This window comes from Scyliorhinus canicula, chromosome 12 (assembly GCF_902713615.1).
Source record: "Scyliorhinus canicula chromosome 12, sScyCan1.1, whole genome shotgun sequence".
In the NCBI taxonomy this organism is placed as follows: Eukaryota; Metazoa; Chordata; class Chondrichthyes; order Carcharhiniformes; family Scyliorhinidae; genus Scyliorhinus; species Scyliorhinus canicula.
In genome coordinates, this window is record NC_052157.1 from 93,307,222 (window position 1) to 93,326,070 (window position 18,849).

General features: G+C 47.7%; 1 protein-coding gene across 1 annotated transcript in view; it reads left to right on the top strand.

Annotated features, from left to right (window-relative positions):
• LOC119974296 (myosin-8) overlaps window positions 1-18,849 on the top strand; it is a 263,344-nt gene that overhangs the window by 38,102 nt on the left and 206,393 nt on the right. Inside the window, exons 6-7 of the mRNA XM_038813068.1 lie at window positions 9,603-9,638; window positions 12,038-12,064. Of these exons, the coding sequence (XP_038668996.1) occupies window positions 9,603-9,638; window positions 12,038-12,064 (63 nt within the window). The remainder of the gene's footprint in view (window positions 1-9,602; window positions 9,639-12,037; window positions 12,065-18,849) is intronic.

Consider the following 18,849-nt stretch of genomic DNA (forward strand, 5'->3'; position numbering starts at 1 on the left):
GTAAAGATGGGATATCAACCTAGACCAATGGGACCCTGGGAACAGATAGAAATGGACTTTATAGGATCATTGCCTCCATCGCACGGAAAAATATACTGCCTAGTAATAGTTGACCAATTCACCGGGTGGGTGGAAGCATTCCCCACAACCAATTGTACAGCTCCAACTGTAGCCAGGATCTTGGCAACCGAAATTATTCCCCGATCGGAGATGCCAACTCAGTAAGATTCGGACCAGGGAACACATTTTACAGGAAATATTATGAAGAATATTTGCCAATTATTGGGAATAAACAGAAATTTCACATCCCCTACCACCCACAAACTTCCGGGATGGTGGAGAGGATGAATCGGACTCTAAAAGTAACTGTCGCAAAAGCAATGCAATCCTCAGGTAGAAATTGCACAGATGTCCTACCTGCGGTTCTGATGAGGCTTAGAGCGACCACAAATCGAACTACCGGCTTGACTCCATACGAGCTGATGACCGGGCGAGCAATACACTTACCCGAAAAAATTATCACAGGTGGGGCAGACGTGGGTCCGATAAAAGATCGGATCCGCCGGTACATCCGAGACCTCAGCACCCAATTAAAGGGGATGCGCCAGTCCATAATTTCAAATCAGGCACACGTTGACACACAGGAGGACTCAGAAACATTACCAGAGGTCCCAAAAGCCGGGAGCCGGGTCTTAACAAAAATGCTTCCTGCAAAACCAGGATTTGCCCCGAGATGGCACGGACCTTACATGGTCATTATTAGCGGAGATACCTGTGCCTACATAGATATAAGGGGACAGGGGATCTGGAAACGCTGGACCCAATTGAAGCTGTATAAAGACAAGTAAACTAAAGGTACTGTTTTAATTGTTCAAATCTCATAGGGACCAGGTACAGACCTATGATCAAGACATCAAAACCAAAAACCTTTAATTTAATCATCTGCTTGTTTATTTTCTGGAAATATCGTAACAATTGTAAAAAAAAAACAAGATGGGAGCAGAGATACATTTAATGATATCCATGACCATTGTAAATACGCTCCAACACATGAGGGTTAGGGGAGCAGAACCACCAATTGTGGAAGAAAACCTATTCCTTAGGACACACCAGCAGATCAATGGGAATAGGACCGCTTATTACCCTTCAGCGCGATCGGTAAACTCTCTATTTATCGCAACACCAGGGTGGCTCCCAAAAGACCAGTTTACTATTGACACATCGGAGGCGCCCTGCAAGGAACATTTTGGACATTTCAAACAAGGGATATAAGGGAGATGTGTAGAGCTCACTGAGCCGGGAATTTAAGGGGGGATGGGACAACAACAGGTAGAGACACATGGGGACTACCCACAATGTTTCAAGGGAAAGGGATGGGGGTGCGTGCATGCCTTGGTCCCTAAAAGTGACTCGTGCGCTGAGGCCCATTGTGCCCTCCAGGAGTGCCGGTCCGGGAAGGACACTTGACTTGTGACTGCAAACAAAAAAAATGCATTGCAGTCACCGCGGGTAGGCAGCTCATGTGTGGCAAGTGCAACGGCATCCACGTAAGCTCAGCCTCGTGGACATACCCATTTGATTCTCACCAAGAGGTACAATCAAGTGGGCAGTCCCGGGGGAAGAAAGGTTCCACAACATGGAACCATGGGGTCAGACGACCCAGGGGTAATGCATGTTTTCGGGTTAAAGAGGGTTATGTGTTTTTGTTTAAAAATGTATATATGATGGCCACAGACAGGCCGCCAATGTTCTTTGCCGTGGGGACAATCAAACCCCTGTCACATTGGGATCCTCATTGGGATATGGATTCCTGAGGACACTATCCCTAGGCGCAGCAGGGGTGTTCAGCGCCAAGAATAGGAATGTCTTTATATGCGGCCTGATCATCCTAGGAAACAGGACCCCACAAGCACTAGGGGCAATTGACGAAGAACTCGCGGAACTCAGGCGATACACAAGACAAACAAGATATGCGGTAGAGGGTAGAATATCAGTTAGCCAGACAAGAACGGGACTGCACCATCATCAAAGTATAATGCATCACATATGTACACGACGAGAGACTAAACATAACAGCAGCCATGTCCAGGATAAAAAAACAATTGGATAGTTTTAAACAGGGGCTCACAGACACTGATGGATGGTTAGGTTGGTTGTTTAACACAGTTTGGGGAGCATACATCATGAAAGGAGTCATTTTAGTAATAGCCATCCTGTTCACACTCTGCCTGGGTCTAATTTGTATTAAAGTCATATTTGCAAATATTGTATCAAGAAAGCTACCCACTGCCAGCATCCAGATGCAAGAACTGTACCACACAATGGGGGAAGAGGAACAACAGCAAGGACGACAGCTGTACAGATCCCTTTACGTCTGAAGATCGTCCATGGTGGGTCAGCCATGAATGCGACCCCCTGGACGAGAGGAGGGACTGAAGTAGGACATTTTTAAGGCTATATTGGATTCGTATTAATATTTACATCATCAAAGCATTCTTCATTTATTGGACTGATTGGCACCATTTATGATGTAAAGGGATGGGCATTCGTTTGAATCCCATTTTTTGCACAGCTGAGAAACCTTTTTCGAACGAAATGGAGAATCTATAATCTGCCTAGCAACAGCAGGAAGCTGCATCTTCCAGAAGATCGGGATATCTGCGAGTCAAGACCCTGACAGTGGGGCAGATATATATATATATCTATATTTTGATTAAAACGAAGACTGATAAAATGAAATGTTATAAAATGAAATGTTGTAAAACCAAAATGATCCAGGCAGGCAAAAGAAACCTAAGGATTAAATATATTGATTAGATTAGTTTTACACACAGACACAAATCCTACCAAACAGGAGGCTGACACAATAGATTCCCAGGTTAAGCCAGGAACCACATTCAACACCTAATCAAGGTACAGCATAGAGATAATGGGACCCCATTGTAAGTGAAGGGAACATCTATTAAAACCAAGCAGATGACGAGACATTGACGTCAGAGTCAGGAAGCCCGGGGAAATCATGTATCTGTACTATTTATCTGCATTTTTCAAATGTTGAACGGCCAAAGCCCGCCAAAACCTTGCAAATGCTTGTACTCTCTATAAATATTGAACCTCGTCTGCATCTCGGGGAGATCACCGTGGTCAAGCCATTCTTAGGATCTGGATGCGTGGGTCTCCCTGAAGGACTTCAGAACTTGTACAATACAGTAAAACGCTTTGAACCTTGCCTTGATACTCTACCTCTTGAATGCACTGGCACAAGGGATTTTCTTCTGTACAACACAATAAACCCCATGTGTCCATCAATGTAATACCACACCTGGAGACCGAGCCGTGTGCTTCAACATCAACTGTACATTGAATGGAGAGGTTGGTTAAACTCCATGATAAATTTTGGGGTTCTGAAAACGCCAACCCACACCAACTGATAAAGCAGCCGGACAAAAAGACGGTATTTGCACACAACTCTTCACGTTCAAGCTTGTTGGCAGGGCGAGTGCGGACTATGCGACTTTGTCAGTGAAATAGCAGAATAGAAAACTCTATGGATTACTACCGCAGACTTACAGTCGAATGTTCAGTAATATTGAAAGCATTTATATTAAATTTGGAAGAGTGAAACAAAGTAACGTTGACACACGGGACATGGGTGTGAGCGCTAAAGATAGAAGAAATCGATCAGACCGTTAGAAAAAAAATCTGCTGGAATAAATTAATTGTTTATCACCTGCAGTGATAAGCATTCTTCTGGAAGAACCGACAGTAAATATTACACAACAAGTCGCGCATTATGCTGACCTCTAAGTTAGCTCAGAGGACAACGTTGTTTTCGCAACACACCTTTCTACCTGAGATAGAAAATGGGAAGGTACAAGACAGAAATATATGTCGAAAGTAAGAAGGTAGAATTTGCCAAACCAGATAATTATGCAGAGTGTAAAAATTTAAATTCAGCAGGAGTTGTACATCTTTGAAAAAAACACTCTTCATCCGAGGTTTGAGAACAAGAGAGATAACAAGAATAGAGCAGACAACAGTAATGAAATCGTGTCCATATGATATACAGGGGCAGGGTGAGCAGCAGTTGTCAGATGCGTTTTGCAATTTTATATGTGAAAGAATATTATTTTAGTGTGCCCACAATGGAATATCCATACCCCCCCCCCCCCCCTATAAATACAGGAACGAGTCAATCCGTCATGTTTTGGCATAAGGATATATGTTTTGGGACGCATGAAGAGGTACGGGACAACAGTATTTAAGGCGAAAAAATAACATTTCCTTGAAGTGAAAATGAAATGAATGAGTAGCTTCAAAGCAGGAGAAGTGGTTTTAGGGGTAGTCAAAGCATTTTCTGTTGCAGGTAGTCAATTGTTTCGAGGGAATGGCGGCACTTGGTCACCACTTGTAGTGATGCCCAGTGCATATGGACAGCTGGGCGAAACCAAGCTGCAGAATAATTGCAAATAAGCCATTCAAGGCTTTTAGTTCTTGGGTTATAACGAGGTCACAGGCATACAATATTACGCAGGAGGGGAGGGGGGATATTGAGACGACACGATAAGAAAAGTTTGGTTCTGCGGAGCTGCAGTTACGTGGTCTCCAGTCACGTTTTTCTCGTCGTCCCGAGTTCGCTTTTGGCGGGTTATAGAACATAGAACATAAAACGATACAGTGCAGTACAACCCCTTCGGCCCTCGATGTTGCACCGACATGGAAAAAAACTAAAGGCCATCTAACCTACACTATGCCCTTATTATCCATATGCTTATCCAATAAACTTTTAAATGCCCTCAATGTTGGCGAGTTCACTACTGTTGCAGGTAGGGCATTCCACGGCCTCACCACTCTTTGCGTAAACAACCCACCTCTGACCTCTGTCCTATATCTATTACCCCTCAATTTAAGGCTATGTCCCCTCGTGCTAGCCACCCCGATCCGCGGGAGAAGGCTGTCGCTGTCCAACCTATATAACCCTCTGATCATTTTGTATGCCTCTATTAAGTCACCTCTTAACCTTCTTCTCTCTAACGAAAACAACCTCAAGTCCATCAGCCTTTCCTGATAAGATTTTCCCTCCATACAAGGCAACATCCTGGTAAATCTCCTCTGCACCCGTTCCAAGGCTTCCACGTCCTTCCTATAATGAGGCGACCAGAACTGTATGCAATACTCCAAATGCGGCCGTACTAGAGTTGTGTACAACTGCAACATGACCTCATGGCTCCGGAACTCAATCCCTCTACCAATGAAGGCCAACACACCACAGGCATTCTTCACAAGCCTATCAACCTGGGCGGCAACTTTCAGGGATCTATGAACAGGGACACCGCGATCCCTCTGCTCATCCACACTACCAAGAATTTTACCATTAGCCAAATATTTCGCATTCCTGTTATTCTTTCCAAAGTGAATCACCTCACAGTTCTCCACATTAAACTCCATTTGCCACCTCTCAGCCCAGCTCTGCAGGTTATCTATGTCCCTCTGTAACCTACAACATCCTTCCGCACTGTCTACAACTCCACCGACTTTAGTGTCGTCTGCAAATTTACTCACCCATCCTTCTGCGCCCTCCTCTAGGTCATTTATAAAAATGACAAACAGCAGCGGCCCAGAACAGATCCTTGTGGTACGCCACTCATAACTGAACTCCATTCTGAACATTTCCCATCAACCACCACTCTCTGTCTTCTTTCAACGTTCCAATTTCTGATCCACATCCATAAATCACCCTCAATCCCCAGCCTTCGTATTTTCTGCAATAGCCGACCGTGGGGAACCTTATCAAACATTTACTGAAATCCATATACACCACACCAACTGCTCTACCCTCGTCTACCTGTTCAGTCACCTTCTCAAAGAACTCGATAAGGTTCGTGAGGCATGACCTACCCTTCACAAAACCATGTTGACTATCCCTAATCATATTATTCCTATCTAGATGATTATAAATCGTATCTTTTATAATCCTCTCCAAGACTTTACCCACCACAGACGTTCTCCTCACCAGCCTATAGTTACCGGGGTTATCTCTACTCCCCTTCTTGAACAAAGGGACCACATTTGCTATCCTCCAGTCCTCTGGCACTATTCCTGTAGCCAATTATGACCTAAAAATCAAAGCCAAAGGCTCAGAAATCTCTTCCCTTGCTTCCCAGAGAATTCTAGGATAAATCCCATCAGGCTCCGGGCACTTATCTATTTTCAACTTGTCCAGAATTGCCAACACCTCTTCCCTACGCACCTCAATGCCATCTATTCTAATGGCCTGGGTCTCAGCATTCTCCTCCACAATATTATCTTTTTCCTGAGTGAATACTGACGAAAAGTATTCATTTAGTATCTCGCTTATCTCCTCAGCCTCCACGCACAACTTCCCACCACTGTCCTTGACTGGCACTACTCTTACTCTAGTCATTCTTTTATTCCTGACATACCTATAGAAAGCTTTTGGGTTTTCCTTGATCCTACCTACCAAAGACTTCTCATGTCCCCTCCTTGCTCGTCTTTAGATCCTTCCTCACTTCCCTGTAACTATCAAGCGCCCCAACTGAAACTTCATGCCTCATCTTCACATAGGCCTCGTTTTTCCTCTTAACAAGAGATTCCACTTCTTTGGAAAAACACGGTTCCCTCGCTCTACCCTTTCCTCCCTGTCTGACTGGTACAGACTGAACAAGAACACGCAATAGCTGTTCCTTGAACAAGCTCCACATATCCAGTGTGCCCAACCCTTGCAGCCTACTTCGCCAACCTACACATCCTAAGTCATGTCAAATGGCATAATAATTGCCCTTCCCCCAGCTATAACTCTTGCCCTGCGGTGTATACTTATCCCTTTCCATCACTAATGTAAAGGTCACCGAATTGTGGTCACTGTCTCCAAAGTGTTCACCTACCTTCAGATCTAACACCTGGCCTGGTTCATTACCCAAAACCCAATCCAATGTGGCCTCACCTCTTGTTGGTCTGTCAACATATTGATTCAGAAAACCCTCCTGCACACATTGTACAAAGAACGACCCATCCAATGTACTCGAACTATATATTTTCCAGTCAATATTAGGAAAGTTAAAGTCTCCCATAACAACTACCCTGTTACTTTCGCTCTTTTCCAGAATCATCTTCGCCGTCCTTTCCTCTACATCTCTGGAACTATTAGGTGGTCTATAGAAAACTCCCAGCAGTGTGACCTCTCCTTTCCTGTTTCTAACCTTAGCCCATACTACCTCAGAAGAAGAGTCCCCATCTTGCATCCTTTCTGCCACCGTAATACTGTCCTTGATTAGCAGCGCCACACCTCCCCCTCTTTTGCCCCCTTCTCTGGCCTTACTAAAACACCTAAACCCCGAAACCTGCAACAACCATTCCTGTCCCTGCTCTATCCACGTCTCTGAAATTGCCACAACATCGAAGTCCCAGGTACCAACCCATGCTGCCAGTTCCCCTACCTTATTTCGCATACTCCTGGCATTGAAATAGACACACGTCAAACCACCGACCTGAACACTGGCGCCCTCCTGCGATGTCAAAGCTGTGCTCCTGACCTCTCTACTCTCAATCTCCTGTACCCGAATATCTTGTAAAGTGGATTTGCCTTTGAAACCGCCCCTCCCACCGCAAAACCTTATTACAGGAGTACGCTGCCAGCGGAAAAGAGACTCCCGACAATCGGAGTATTGCGACAAATGTTTTCTGACACAGCTTCGATGTCTCGGGTGGTTGCGATTCGTTTTTTCCTGCTGGGAAATTTCCCAGTGGCATGGTTAGGCTTCATTTGGAATTTTCATTGCCATATGGCGGATGCAATGAATTCCTCCACTATTGAATGGTGTGCTGACAAGAACCAAGCTTGCTGTGGGGCCAGAGAATACCACACTAAATTCTCATTCTGTTCTACGGATTTTGTAATGAGTTAGTGGGGATTGAACTGCAAATCCCATTCACAAGTGTCACGAAGACATAAACCCGGCATCGGAGAATGGTACAATGGCAAGCAATAAGTGGCAGGAAGACAGGAGAATGCGGCCCTTTAAATCAGTAGGGTATCGGCATAGTGGCATAGTGGCTACCGATGCTCACGGCACTGAGGAACCGTGGTCGATCCCAGGCCCAGGTCACTGTCGTGTTTGCACATTCTATTCATATCTGCATGGGTCTCAGCCCCACAAACCTTTGGATTTGCAGGGTAGGTTGGTTAGCCACGCATATATTTGCCCTTAATTATGAAAAATCAAACAATGTGGAACGTATAGATGGTGTCCACCGAATGTTCAGCAAATCCATTCATGCCTTGGCAAAAATGGCATACGCGAGCGGATGGATCTCTTCAGCTCCAGTGAGGGAATTTTCTGATCGGGTTGAGAGTATCATATTGCTGAGGTTGTGGAGAATGAGGGGGATTCTCATGGAAATCCATACAATTCTAATGGAAGAATACAGGGTCAATACAGGAACGATGCTCCGAATGGTGGATGGTCCAGAAGAAGTGGTCAGAGGGTTGTATTCTCCCGCCCATTATCTGCGTGTTTGTCGGCGTGTGCCGTTCGCTGGCAGTCCGATTCTATTTTCCCGTTTTTGCCAATTTCCATTGTAACCATCTAATGCCGCTCTGAAACAGTTTGATGGTGGTGCGCTCCTGGCTCAAAATTGTGATCCAAACGACAGGAGAATGCGGGCCAGAGACTAATATTGTGAGGTTTATGACTGGGATGAGGTGATATTTCCTCACTCAGCATTTGCGATGACTGCAGACTTCGCCACAACAGGACTTAATTGCGGCCACTTTTGTTTCCCACGGAAATATATATGGCTACTGTAGTGGCAGGAATGAAAGTATTTGGGGAGAAAGCGAGTCCCAGCCATTGAGGTTGATGATCAGCCATGACCAGAATAAATGTTGAAGAAAACTCCAGCCGTCAAGATTTCACCTAGTCCTGCTTCTATTTATAGATCATAGAATTTACAGTGCAGAAGGAGGCCATTCGGCCCATCGAGTCTGCACCGGCTCATAGAAAGAGCACCCCAACCAAAGTCAACACCTCCACCCTATCCCCATAACCCCACCCAACACTAAAGGCAATTTTGACACTAAGGGCAATTTATCATGTCCAATCCACCTAACGTGCACATGTTTGGACTGTGGGAGGAAACCGGAGCACCCGCAGGAATCCCAGGCACACACGTGGTGGACGTGCAGACTCCGCACAGACAGTGACCCAAGCCCGAATCGAACCTGGGATCCTGGAGCTGTGAAGCGATTGTGCTATCCACAATGCTACCCTGCTGCCCCCTATGTTGCTTTGTCTTAATGAAAATGTAGAATATCAATTATATAATTGGTTTAGTGCTGCAATCGGGGCAGTACACAGTTTCAGAATTATATTCGATGGGCCAGTGGAGACATTTAAATTCTATTTCGACAGGATTAGAGAAGTGACACTTAATTACTTTGATTCGAATTGACAGTGCATGTGAAGCCGATGTTTCGAATAAACACTCAATCTGTCATAATACATTGATGATTCACTGACTTGTAATCTGGCACCTGTAAACATTCTAAACAAAACATATTTTGCATCGCTATCACGAACCAGAATTTTCCAACTGTCAAGAAGCTTTAATGAAATCAGGTAAGCATTGTGATACTAATCTGTCTTCGTTGCCAAGAGCAAACTTTGCAAAGTAGATCAGGTTTTACTTTCCACGATGGCCCAGATGAACCTGTGCACTGAGATTTGCGAAATCACGGACAGGGCGACACTCATCACAAGGCAGGACTCACCCTGTGGCATAGACGCGCAACTGGGCAGCTTCCAAGAGTGCGTCTTATTTCCCATCCCCTGCGGTACCGGGTGCAGCATGATCCAGCAGAAATGTTGCACTATTTCCCCTTGTCATCTGGAGTTTCTGACGGCATGCCCGCTCTGGCTGAACCTCGAATGGCAGGCGTTGACGCTGCACAGGAGGGCTCAAGAGGTGCCAGCATTTCACGTCGGGCTCAGCCTATTCATGGCCAGCTCTCTGCCCTCATTGGATGCAACCTGTACCTGCGCGGAAAGCTCTGATTCTGCAGAGTCCTCCTCCTCAACCAGCTGCACCTGGCAGAGTGCCAGTGGAACCCCCATGACTGAAGCGACTAGGAGAAAGGCCGGCATTGGTCGTTAACGTCCAACGTCCATTATCTGAAGATGAGGAAGGACCGACATGTTAGCATGATGCGTATTCGTGCTCAACCAGGAGCAACGGGCTACGCAGTAAACCTGGTTGACACTGCTGACCTACATCCAGATATAACCCCCCAACCCCATCTCATAATTCCTGGGCCCTTTTGTGCCTGGCACCGAAAGTGACTCCAGCCCCAGGGCCCGTCCCGAATATGGAATGCTACTCGTGCCCTTTACAGGGTTGTGCTCCGTGGTCCACGTCTGCCGCCACTCTGGAGGGGCTACAATGCGCGTTACCCTGAGCTGCGCTTCGTGATGTGCTACCAGCAGGTGGCATCCGTTTTGTGATGTGTTTTAGCCGACGTTGCAGTGGGTTGGTGAGGATGCAGTACGACTGTGGTGCGGTGGTGCGTGGAGTTTGGGTGTTTGGCTGTAGAGAGGGGGCTGGAGTGGTGAATGGATGTTGCAGAGTAGGGGCAAGGGTGCAGTGGTACCGGGATGGAGTGTGGGGACTCTGGTACTGGGGTGATGAGGTGAAATATGCAGGCTGGTATGCGTGTGATGGAGTGTTGTAGAATTGGAATAAGGATGCGGGGTGTTGGGGTGGAAGCAAGCATACTGCATGTTGGACTCAGCAGAATCACGAGCCACAATTCGTGGTCTATGGGATGTGCAGCAAACTGGCTTCATTGCAGGCTGTTGCAATGGCAGTCCATGCCTGAACACCGCCCCAGTCAGGTGGGGTTACGAGGCCACCACAGGCCCACGGCCTGCCCCATTGTTAGAGCACCCCGATCACCGAGACACATTGCCTGGCAGACCCTCACCCATCAAGAAGCCCAGCCATTGTGAGGACCGGCAGCCCAGGGTTTCCCCACTGCATGTCCTACCAACACTCTGTCCCTCATCAGTAACGGCCTGTTTCCCGATTTTTGAAAGCATAAGTTTACCTCGGTATAAGGAATTCCCTGCCGTGGAGGCTGAAGATCACGGAGGCCCCGAAGAATACAGAACTTGATTCTCCGATTTGAGGTTATGTCCCCACCCTGTCGTTGGAGCGGCTCTTGCTGCCGATACAGCCAGAAGAATGGACGGTCCGCAGCAACGCATGCGCAAGGTAGCGGCCTGCAGCGCCGGGCCGAGCATCCAGCGCCTCAGGTTGCCCCGCAATGTTCCGTCCCCGACAGGCTGAATCCCCGACAGCGTGGCATTCGTGTGGTTCCACTGTCGGTTATTCGCATGTGGCGGCTGCGGACTTGTCCCAAAACCAGAGAATGCAGCTTATGGCATGATGACGGTGTTTACTCTAAGGTGGAGTGGAACGCATTGATGCGCCCAATCCCTGTCCTCATTCCAGGATTGGCAGACTGAGAAACCAGCCCCCAATCTTTATTGATGTGATATTCGCCGCGCTTTTCCACTTGTCGCAAAAGTTCGAGCTTGTTTGTGCACTGCCTCAAAACGCCAAGCCATGCTCATTGAATCTCCTGCTGTTTATGTTTCGAGATATCGCAGTTCACCACATTTTTTGAATTTTCGTTTTTTGTTTTGTTCTTTGTTTTTTGATTAATTATGTGCCATATCCCTCTAATCAGAAGTTAGTGACGCTGACGTTGATTCCGCTTTTCATTCTGTGTCTATTAAGTTGCATTATGCGGTATTACCGTTGATTACAACTGATTAAATGGTCCAGTATGATACTCAATATTGTTAAAACATGTTGCTCAACGACAAACATGTACCGAAATTAAACATGATATTCGACATGAAAAATATCACAAATATATGAATTTCGCAACATTGATGCCACCTCGGGTGGAGTATTTTCCAGCTATGATTAAGGTCAGCATTGTTCTCCCTCCCAGATGCAACATTGGAGGAAACAGTAAAAGGTATGTGCTATCAGTAACTGATTGGTCACTGAGCGAAAATGTGTTCGCCCTTCAAACACATTGATAAAACATGCGACTGCTCTACTTGATCAAAATTCTTATAGTATCCCATCTTATCTCTCCCATTCATATTAGATCATAACATATGGTATCACACCCTGCCACTCAGATAATGAGAACAGATAAAACGATTTGTTACATTTGGGTCTCTGCACAAACAAACGCGCCATCTTGTCCAATGGTCTGTTCATTCCATACAGCTAACCATTTACGTACACAAGCATACATAATGCCCATTAGGAATTAAGGAAATATAAGATTAAAAAATAAAGTATATTGGGGAGTTCATTAGAGGCTGACCACCGGTGCAGCGAAAATATGTATATAATTGCTTATCGTTGGAGAACAAGGCCGAATTCACCGTTTATGAGACTCAGGGATTGACTTTCAGCTGAATTCTTTGGTAGTTGGTGAACGTGGCTTGAGACTGACAACTCTTCCGGCCTCATTATACTTGTGCTTAAACGTAACGGGCCGCAAAGTAGCGGATAAACCATAAAGGGAACCCACATTCGGCGCCAAGCAGTTTGCGGTGCAATCAGCTTGCTTCCGTCGGCGAAATTAGAATTCCGCCAAAGCGTGGCTAGAAACTAATTATCTCCACGAAAGCCCCTTTTCCATACAAATAACAAGAGCCATCGTCATCCAATGATCTCGTGATATTGTCCCTTCTCCCCAGCAGAGGTCACATTAGACCCGATTAGTGCTCTTTTTGACAAATGTAAACCTGGTGGAAAGGCTTCCGTGGACAGCCGAGAAGGGGACCCGCAATCTTTGCTCAAACGCAAAGCGACCAGGGCCACTGGGTAAGCAGGCATTGGAATATGGGGAGGGAGGCGCTATGTGGCAACGGCTCATGGCATCACCATGCCAACACTTTGTTCTCAAGGGGAACCCCTATATCTGCCCGTCTGCTACACCTATCAACCACAATGTCCAACGACTGCTAAGGCCCCTGGCTGTGCGGCTGAAGACTATCTCTAATACGAAATTGGCAATCGTGGTGAAGGAAACACTTGACACGTGGCTTTCCGTTGGTAGGAGAGCCATATAGCTTGTGCGACTCACTGCCTAGTATTACGATGATACCTCGATGTCTGCAAACAAAATCACACATGCAGCAGCCAACATCCGAAAATCCAGAAGATGGGACACAGGTGGAGGTACATGCCCACGACTGTAGTGTGTGAGAGTGCTACGTGCGAAGAGGGCGGGGGTGGCCGGATGCCTGGAGAAATAGTTAAAGGATCCTGGTGTCAGCCGCATTGCTGAACAAAGTAATAAAGGATTCATAATTTATGTGCAAAAAGTTGTTTAATGCGCTGTAGAATGCCCCATTCCCTATTGTGCCGCCCCTCGCAACCAACACCGCGAACCACTAAACCCATCCGTCCCTATCGGGCACCTAACTTCTCCCCTATCCCGGTGTCCTCACTGATGTTAACCATGCACAGCCCTCCGACCTCTACCACTACGTCCAGGCGTGTACCCAGGATGCACATTTAATGAGGAGGCACAGCCAGCTGCATACCCATGGCCGTCGATGCCTCCGGGGGCTCTGGCTCACGTTTCGACGACACATGTAGAGCCGTGACGCCCTCTCCCGCGTGCCGCCTGCGAGTCACGGTCTCATAAGAGACGTGAAATTCGGGAGTCCTGGTGGCCATCATCTCCATCCCATCGGAAGGGCCTTGCTTGGCATTCAGCACCACCTCCCCCTGTCGCTAGCCTTAGATCCGTGAGGTTCATCTTAGGATCAGCTGCCCCTTCATCATCTGGCTCTGCCAGAACTGTTGGTTCCCCGTGGTCGGCAACTCCGTGTAGACGCCGTGAGCGATGCTCTTCAGTGGCCGAGACACACACGAGTGTCTGGGCCATGATCTTCAGTGTTTCAACCATGCCCAGCTGCGACAAGCTCCCATTCTCTTTTGAGAGCATGCCATATCCCACAGGACCCCATCGAGGTCGGCCTGGTTCGTGCGATATTCCCTAGTGAGGCAGACATATTGCCGAGACACGCATCCATGGCTGAACCGACTGCGTGACGCTTTGGAAAACGTAACACATAATGCCGACGCTGTTCACCAGTTTGTCCACTGCGGTCGACAGCCACCAGTGCTGGCATCAGTGCCACTCATTGCCAGCGCACATCCTGCGCCCATAGTCTCTGGGACACCTCCAATCGGTTTTGGATCTACTGGAGTGACGACATCATGTCCAGCTGAAGATACAGGTTGTTCCTCGGGTCGCCACACAGCCTCGGCTCACTCTGCTTCAGAGGCTCAACGTCATGTTGGGACCCATGCCGGTTCACGCGTCCAGCAGGCCTCCAAGTATTGTCTCGCCTGCTGGTTCCTGCCACTAGATTGCATGAGCAGTAGCGTGATGTTCACCAGTTTTTTTCAGACGCCTGACCACTAACAGTTCCCACCGAGGTGGCTGCATCTGCAGTCGTGGAGATTGGGGATGACAGCGGTGCCGTGACTATAACTGCTGCATCTTGAGAGCTCAGCACCGGGTATGTTCCTCTGAGTCAGTCAAGCAGGCTGAACAGGGTGATTAGGAGCCGTTTGCTGGAGAACCTGCGGAGAATGGATATGTGGTTAGTGGGAGGGATGGGTCAGGCTGTGAGGCAATCATTACTCACTGTTGAGAAGTACTCTGCCGGGAGCCATGTGGTCCCTCACCGAGGTGGCATCTGCCAGCGACCGCTCCCTCGACCGCATCTCCTCGCCAACATCATCACCGCCCGGTCACGCTCTTCATAGTTGGTGAGGGGTCTCAGGTCCAAAGTATGCCCTCTCCCGTCGATTGTGGGTGAATGTTCCTTGAGGAGTCACAGCAAGACCATCGTTGTCCATACGCATGGTTTATAGTTGCTGGAGCGGGTCTCAATGGAGGATTGGGGTGGAGGGCGGATTGAAGCGATAGTTGGAGGGAGTTTAGAAGTGGGAAGGGGAATGAGGGACGATTAGGCGTCGCCTGGACAGATACTCCCTGGGGGGGGGGGTTGGTGTTGGGAGATTGCAGACACCCGTAGGGGAGGTGCTGGAACACCTAAACAATTCGGACCAACCCCCCCCCCCCCCTCCTGTCCCTGGTGCATAAAGTGGGGAACGGTTAGAACAGAGTCGCACCCCGTCTCCCTGGAAATATTAGCAGCAGCCGAGCACATCCAGGACCCGTTAGCCGAGAAGGCACCCGCCAATGGGGACCCAGATATCAGGGCAGTAATCAAGCCTGCTCATCATTTGGGGATCCACCTAGAAGTAGAATTGGAGCCCGTACTGCCAGGACATCAGACACGAATTAAGTTGGCACTCTTGAAGTGCGAATTTAGTTATAGGGGCAAGGGCACATATTTGTATATATTCATTCATATTGATCACCGGTTGCCACTATTACAGCGGTTGCCACAATTGTGTTGGAGTTACGGAATGGGCGGTTCGAGCGGGTGGCCCCGGCTCCGCAAACCCACTCTCCCACCTACCGCACGGTCGTCCCCACCACTGCCAAGCCAGGGATACGTTGTTACTGCGTGATTGAAGAGCCAGCTCGCATGCAGCGATAAGCTAGGTGAAAGGTGTAGAGTGCTACCCTGTGCAGGGGCCACGTGTCATCATATGATGGGGCGCATCAGCGGCCATCACAAAGCTATTTGTCGTCATCATCCAACCCATGGATCCGAGCCGATGTTACTGCCAATCTCGCGCCCACTGCCTGCAGTGGGGCATGTAAGGATCATGAAAGGAGTTGCAGACGGGGGTGGGGGGGAGCGGGTGAGAGGTGTGGGTGTTGGGTGGGAGTTGTCCGTGGTGGGGGGGGGGGGGGGTGAGGAGGCAGTGAGGGAATGTATAGTTGGGATGCGATGCCCATGCCCAAGGACAGTCCCCCCATATCGAATTAGTGAACCTGTGAGCAGGTTCCTTCAGTGTCTTCTTGCAAATCATTGATGTATGTTATAAAAAGGTGAAGTCGCAGCACAGACCCCGGAGGCACACCACTAGTCACTGGTTGCCATCCTGAAAAAGACTCATTTATCTCCACTGTCTGCCCCATGCCAGTCAGCCAATCGTCTATCCATGCTCGGGTCTTGCCCTGAACACCATGGACTCTTAACCGATTTAACGATCTCCTATGCGGCACATTGTAAAATGCCTTCTGGAAATGTAAATAAATCATGTCCACTCGTTTTCCTTTGCCCATCCTCAAAAACCTTAAGAGATTTGTTAGACAGGACCTCCCTTTCACAAATCCATTCTGATTCAATCCTATTTTACCATGCACTTACAAGTGCTTCTCGATCTCACCTTTAATAACAGACTCTTGAATCTTACCAATAGCCAAATTCAGGCTAACCGGTATATAATTTCCCAGCTTCTGCTTCCCTCCCTTCTTAAACCGTGATGTTACAGTAAATCATCACGCATGCCTCCCCAATTCCCTCAGCAATCTCTTTTAGGACTCTGGGTTGTAGTTCATCCGCTACAGGTGACGTATTCACCTTCAGATATTTTCAGTTTCCCCAGGCCCTTCTCCTTTGTGATGGTCACTGCATTCACCTCTGCCCCTTGGTTCTCCTGGAGCTCTGGAATCCCACTGGTGTCTTCTACCATGAAGGCTGACGCAAAATAACTATTCAGTGCGTCTGCCATTTCAATGTTACCTATTATTCCTTCTCCAGCGACATTGTCTGTTGGCCCAATGTCTACGATTGCCAATCTCCAACTTTTTACATATTGAAAAATTCTCTTCATGTCTTCCTTTATATTACTAGCTAGTTTGCATTGATATGTCATCTTATCCCCCATTATTTATTTTTTACTTCTCCTCTGATGGCTTTTAACGGCTTGCCAATACTCTGGTTTCCCACTAATCCTCTCCTCTTTGTATGCATATGCATTAGCCTTTATGCTGTCCTTGACATCCCTCGTCAGCCATGGATGCCTTGTCCGTCCTCAGAATGTTTCCTCCTCCTTGGGATCAATTTCTGTTGTGTCTGCCTCATAACCTCCCAAACCCCCTGCCATTGCTTTTCCACAGGCTTCCCAGTTAGGCGCCTTTTACAATCAACTCTGGACAGCTCCTCGCTCATGACTTTGTAGTTACCCTTATTTAATTATAATACCGTTACATCTGATTGCAACTTCTCCCTCTCAAACTGCAGCGTAAATTCGATCACATTGTGGTCACTGTTCCCCAAGGGTTCCGTCACGTTAAGTTCACTAATCAAGTCAGCCTTATTACACTTCATCAAATTCAGAATTGCCTGTTCCCCAGTAGGCTCTGTCACAATCTGCTCCAAAAACCATCTTAGACATTTCAGAAATTCCTTTTTTTGGGATTCACTTCAAACCTGATTTTCTCAATCCACCTGTCTATTGAAGTCCCCGATGATTATTGCAATATTACCTTTTTTACATACCTTTTCAATTTCCTGATTTTTTTTCTGCCTCACATCCTGACTACTGCTAGCGGTCCTGGACATAACTCCCATAAGCGTTTTTTAAAAAACATTTGCGTTTCCTCAACTCTGCCCACAGGGATTCTATGCCTTCTGATCCTATATCGCTCCTTGCGAACGATTTAGCTTAATTCCTTTCTAACAATGCAACCCTGCCACCTTTCCCAGCTGCCTGCCCTTTCGATATATCGATCTCAGACCTGATCCCCTTGCAGCCACTTTCTGTGATGCCAACAACATCGTACCGGACAACTTTAATTTGCACAACAAGCTTATTTACCTTGCTCCGTACACTGCATGTATTTACATACAGTACCCTCAATCCTGCATTGGCCAACTCCCATTCCAAACTCTCCTGAGTCACTGGACACTGTATTGTGGGCCATTGTAATTTTTTAATGTTGCTTCCCTGCCTTACACTTTCTCCCTTACTGCTTTTTTGATTCTGGCCCCGTTTTACTTCCCTCCGACTTCCGGCATCGGTTCCATCCCCCTGCCACATTAGTTTAAACCCTCCCAAACAGCACTACAAAATCCCCCCCCCCCCCCCGCAAGAACTTCGTTCCAGTCCTGTCCAGATGCAGACCGTCCGGTTGGCACTTGCCCCACCTCCCCCTGCAATGGTTCCAATGCCCCATGAATTTGAATCCCACCCTCTTGCACCATCTCCCGAGCCACACATTCATCCTATCGATCCTGGCATTCCTATTCTTACTAGCTCTTTGCACTGGTAGCAATCCTGCGATTACTACCTGTTGTGGTTGTCCTTTTTAGTTTAACTCAGAACTTCCTAATTTCAGCTTGTAGGACCTCAATGCCTTGTTTTCCGCTATCGTTGGTGCCTATGAGCACCACGATAGCTGGGTGTTAACCCTCCCCCAAGAATGCTCTGCAGCCCCTCTGAATCATCCTTGAGCCTTGCATCAGGGAGGCAACATACCATCCTGGATTCTCGATTGCGTCTGCAGAAGCGACTGTCTATTCCCGTTACGATTGTGTCCCGCCCACCCACAGCTTCCTCATCGGATGATGCCTGACGTTCCTCCTCCTCCGACGACCATTCATCCCTTTGCTGTGTGATTTTGTGGAGGACGCAAAACGGCCGTGACAATGCGGGCGACTAGCTCAGAAAATACTGGAGGGCGCCTCCAGAGTAATGCAAGCAGCTGACCCGCATCTTCAGGAGGCCGCTCAAACAGCTCCCGGTGGTGGAATTGGCACCGTTATCATGCGTCTCTGGCCTGTGGTCCTCGGATAGGCG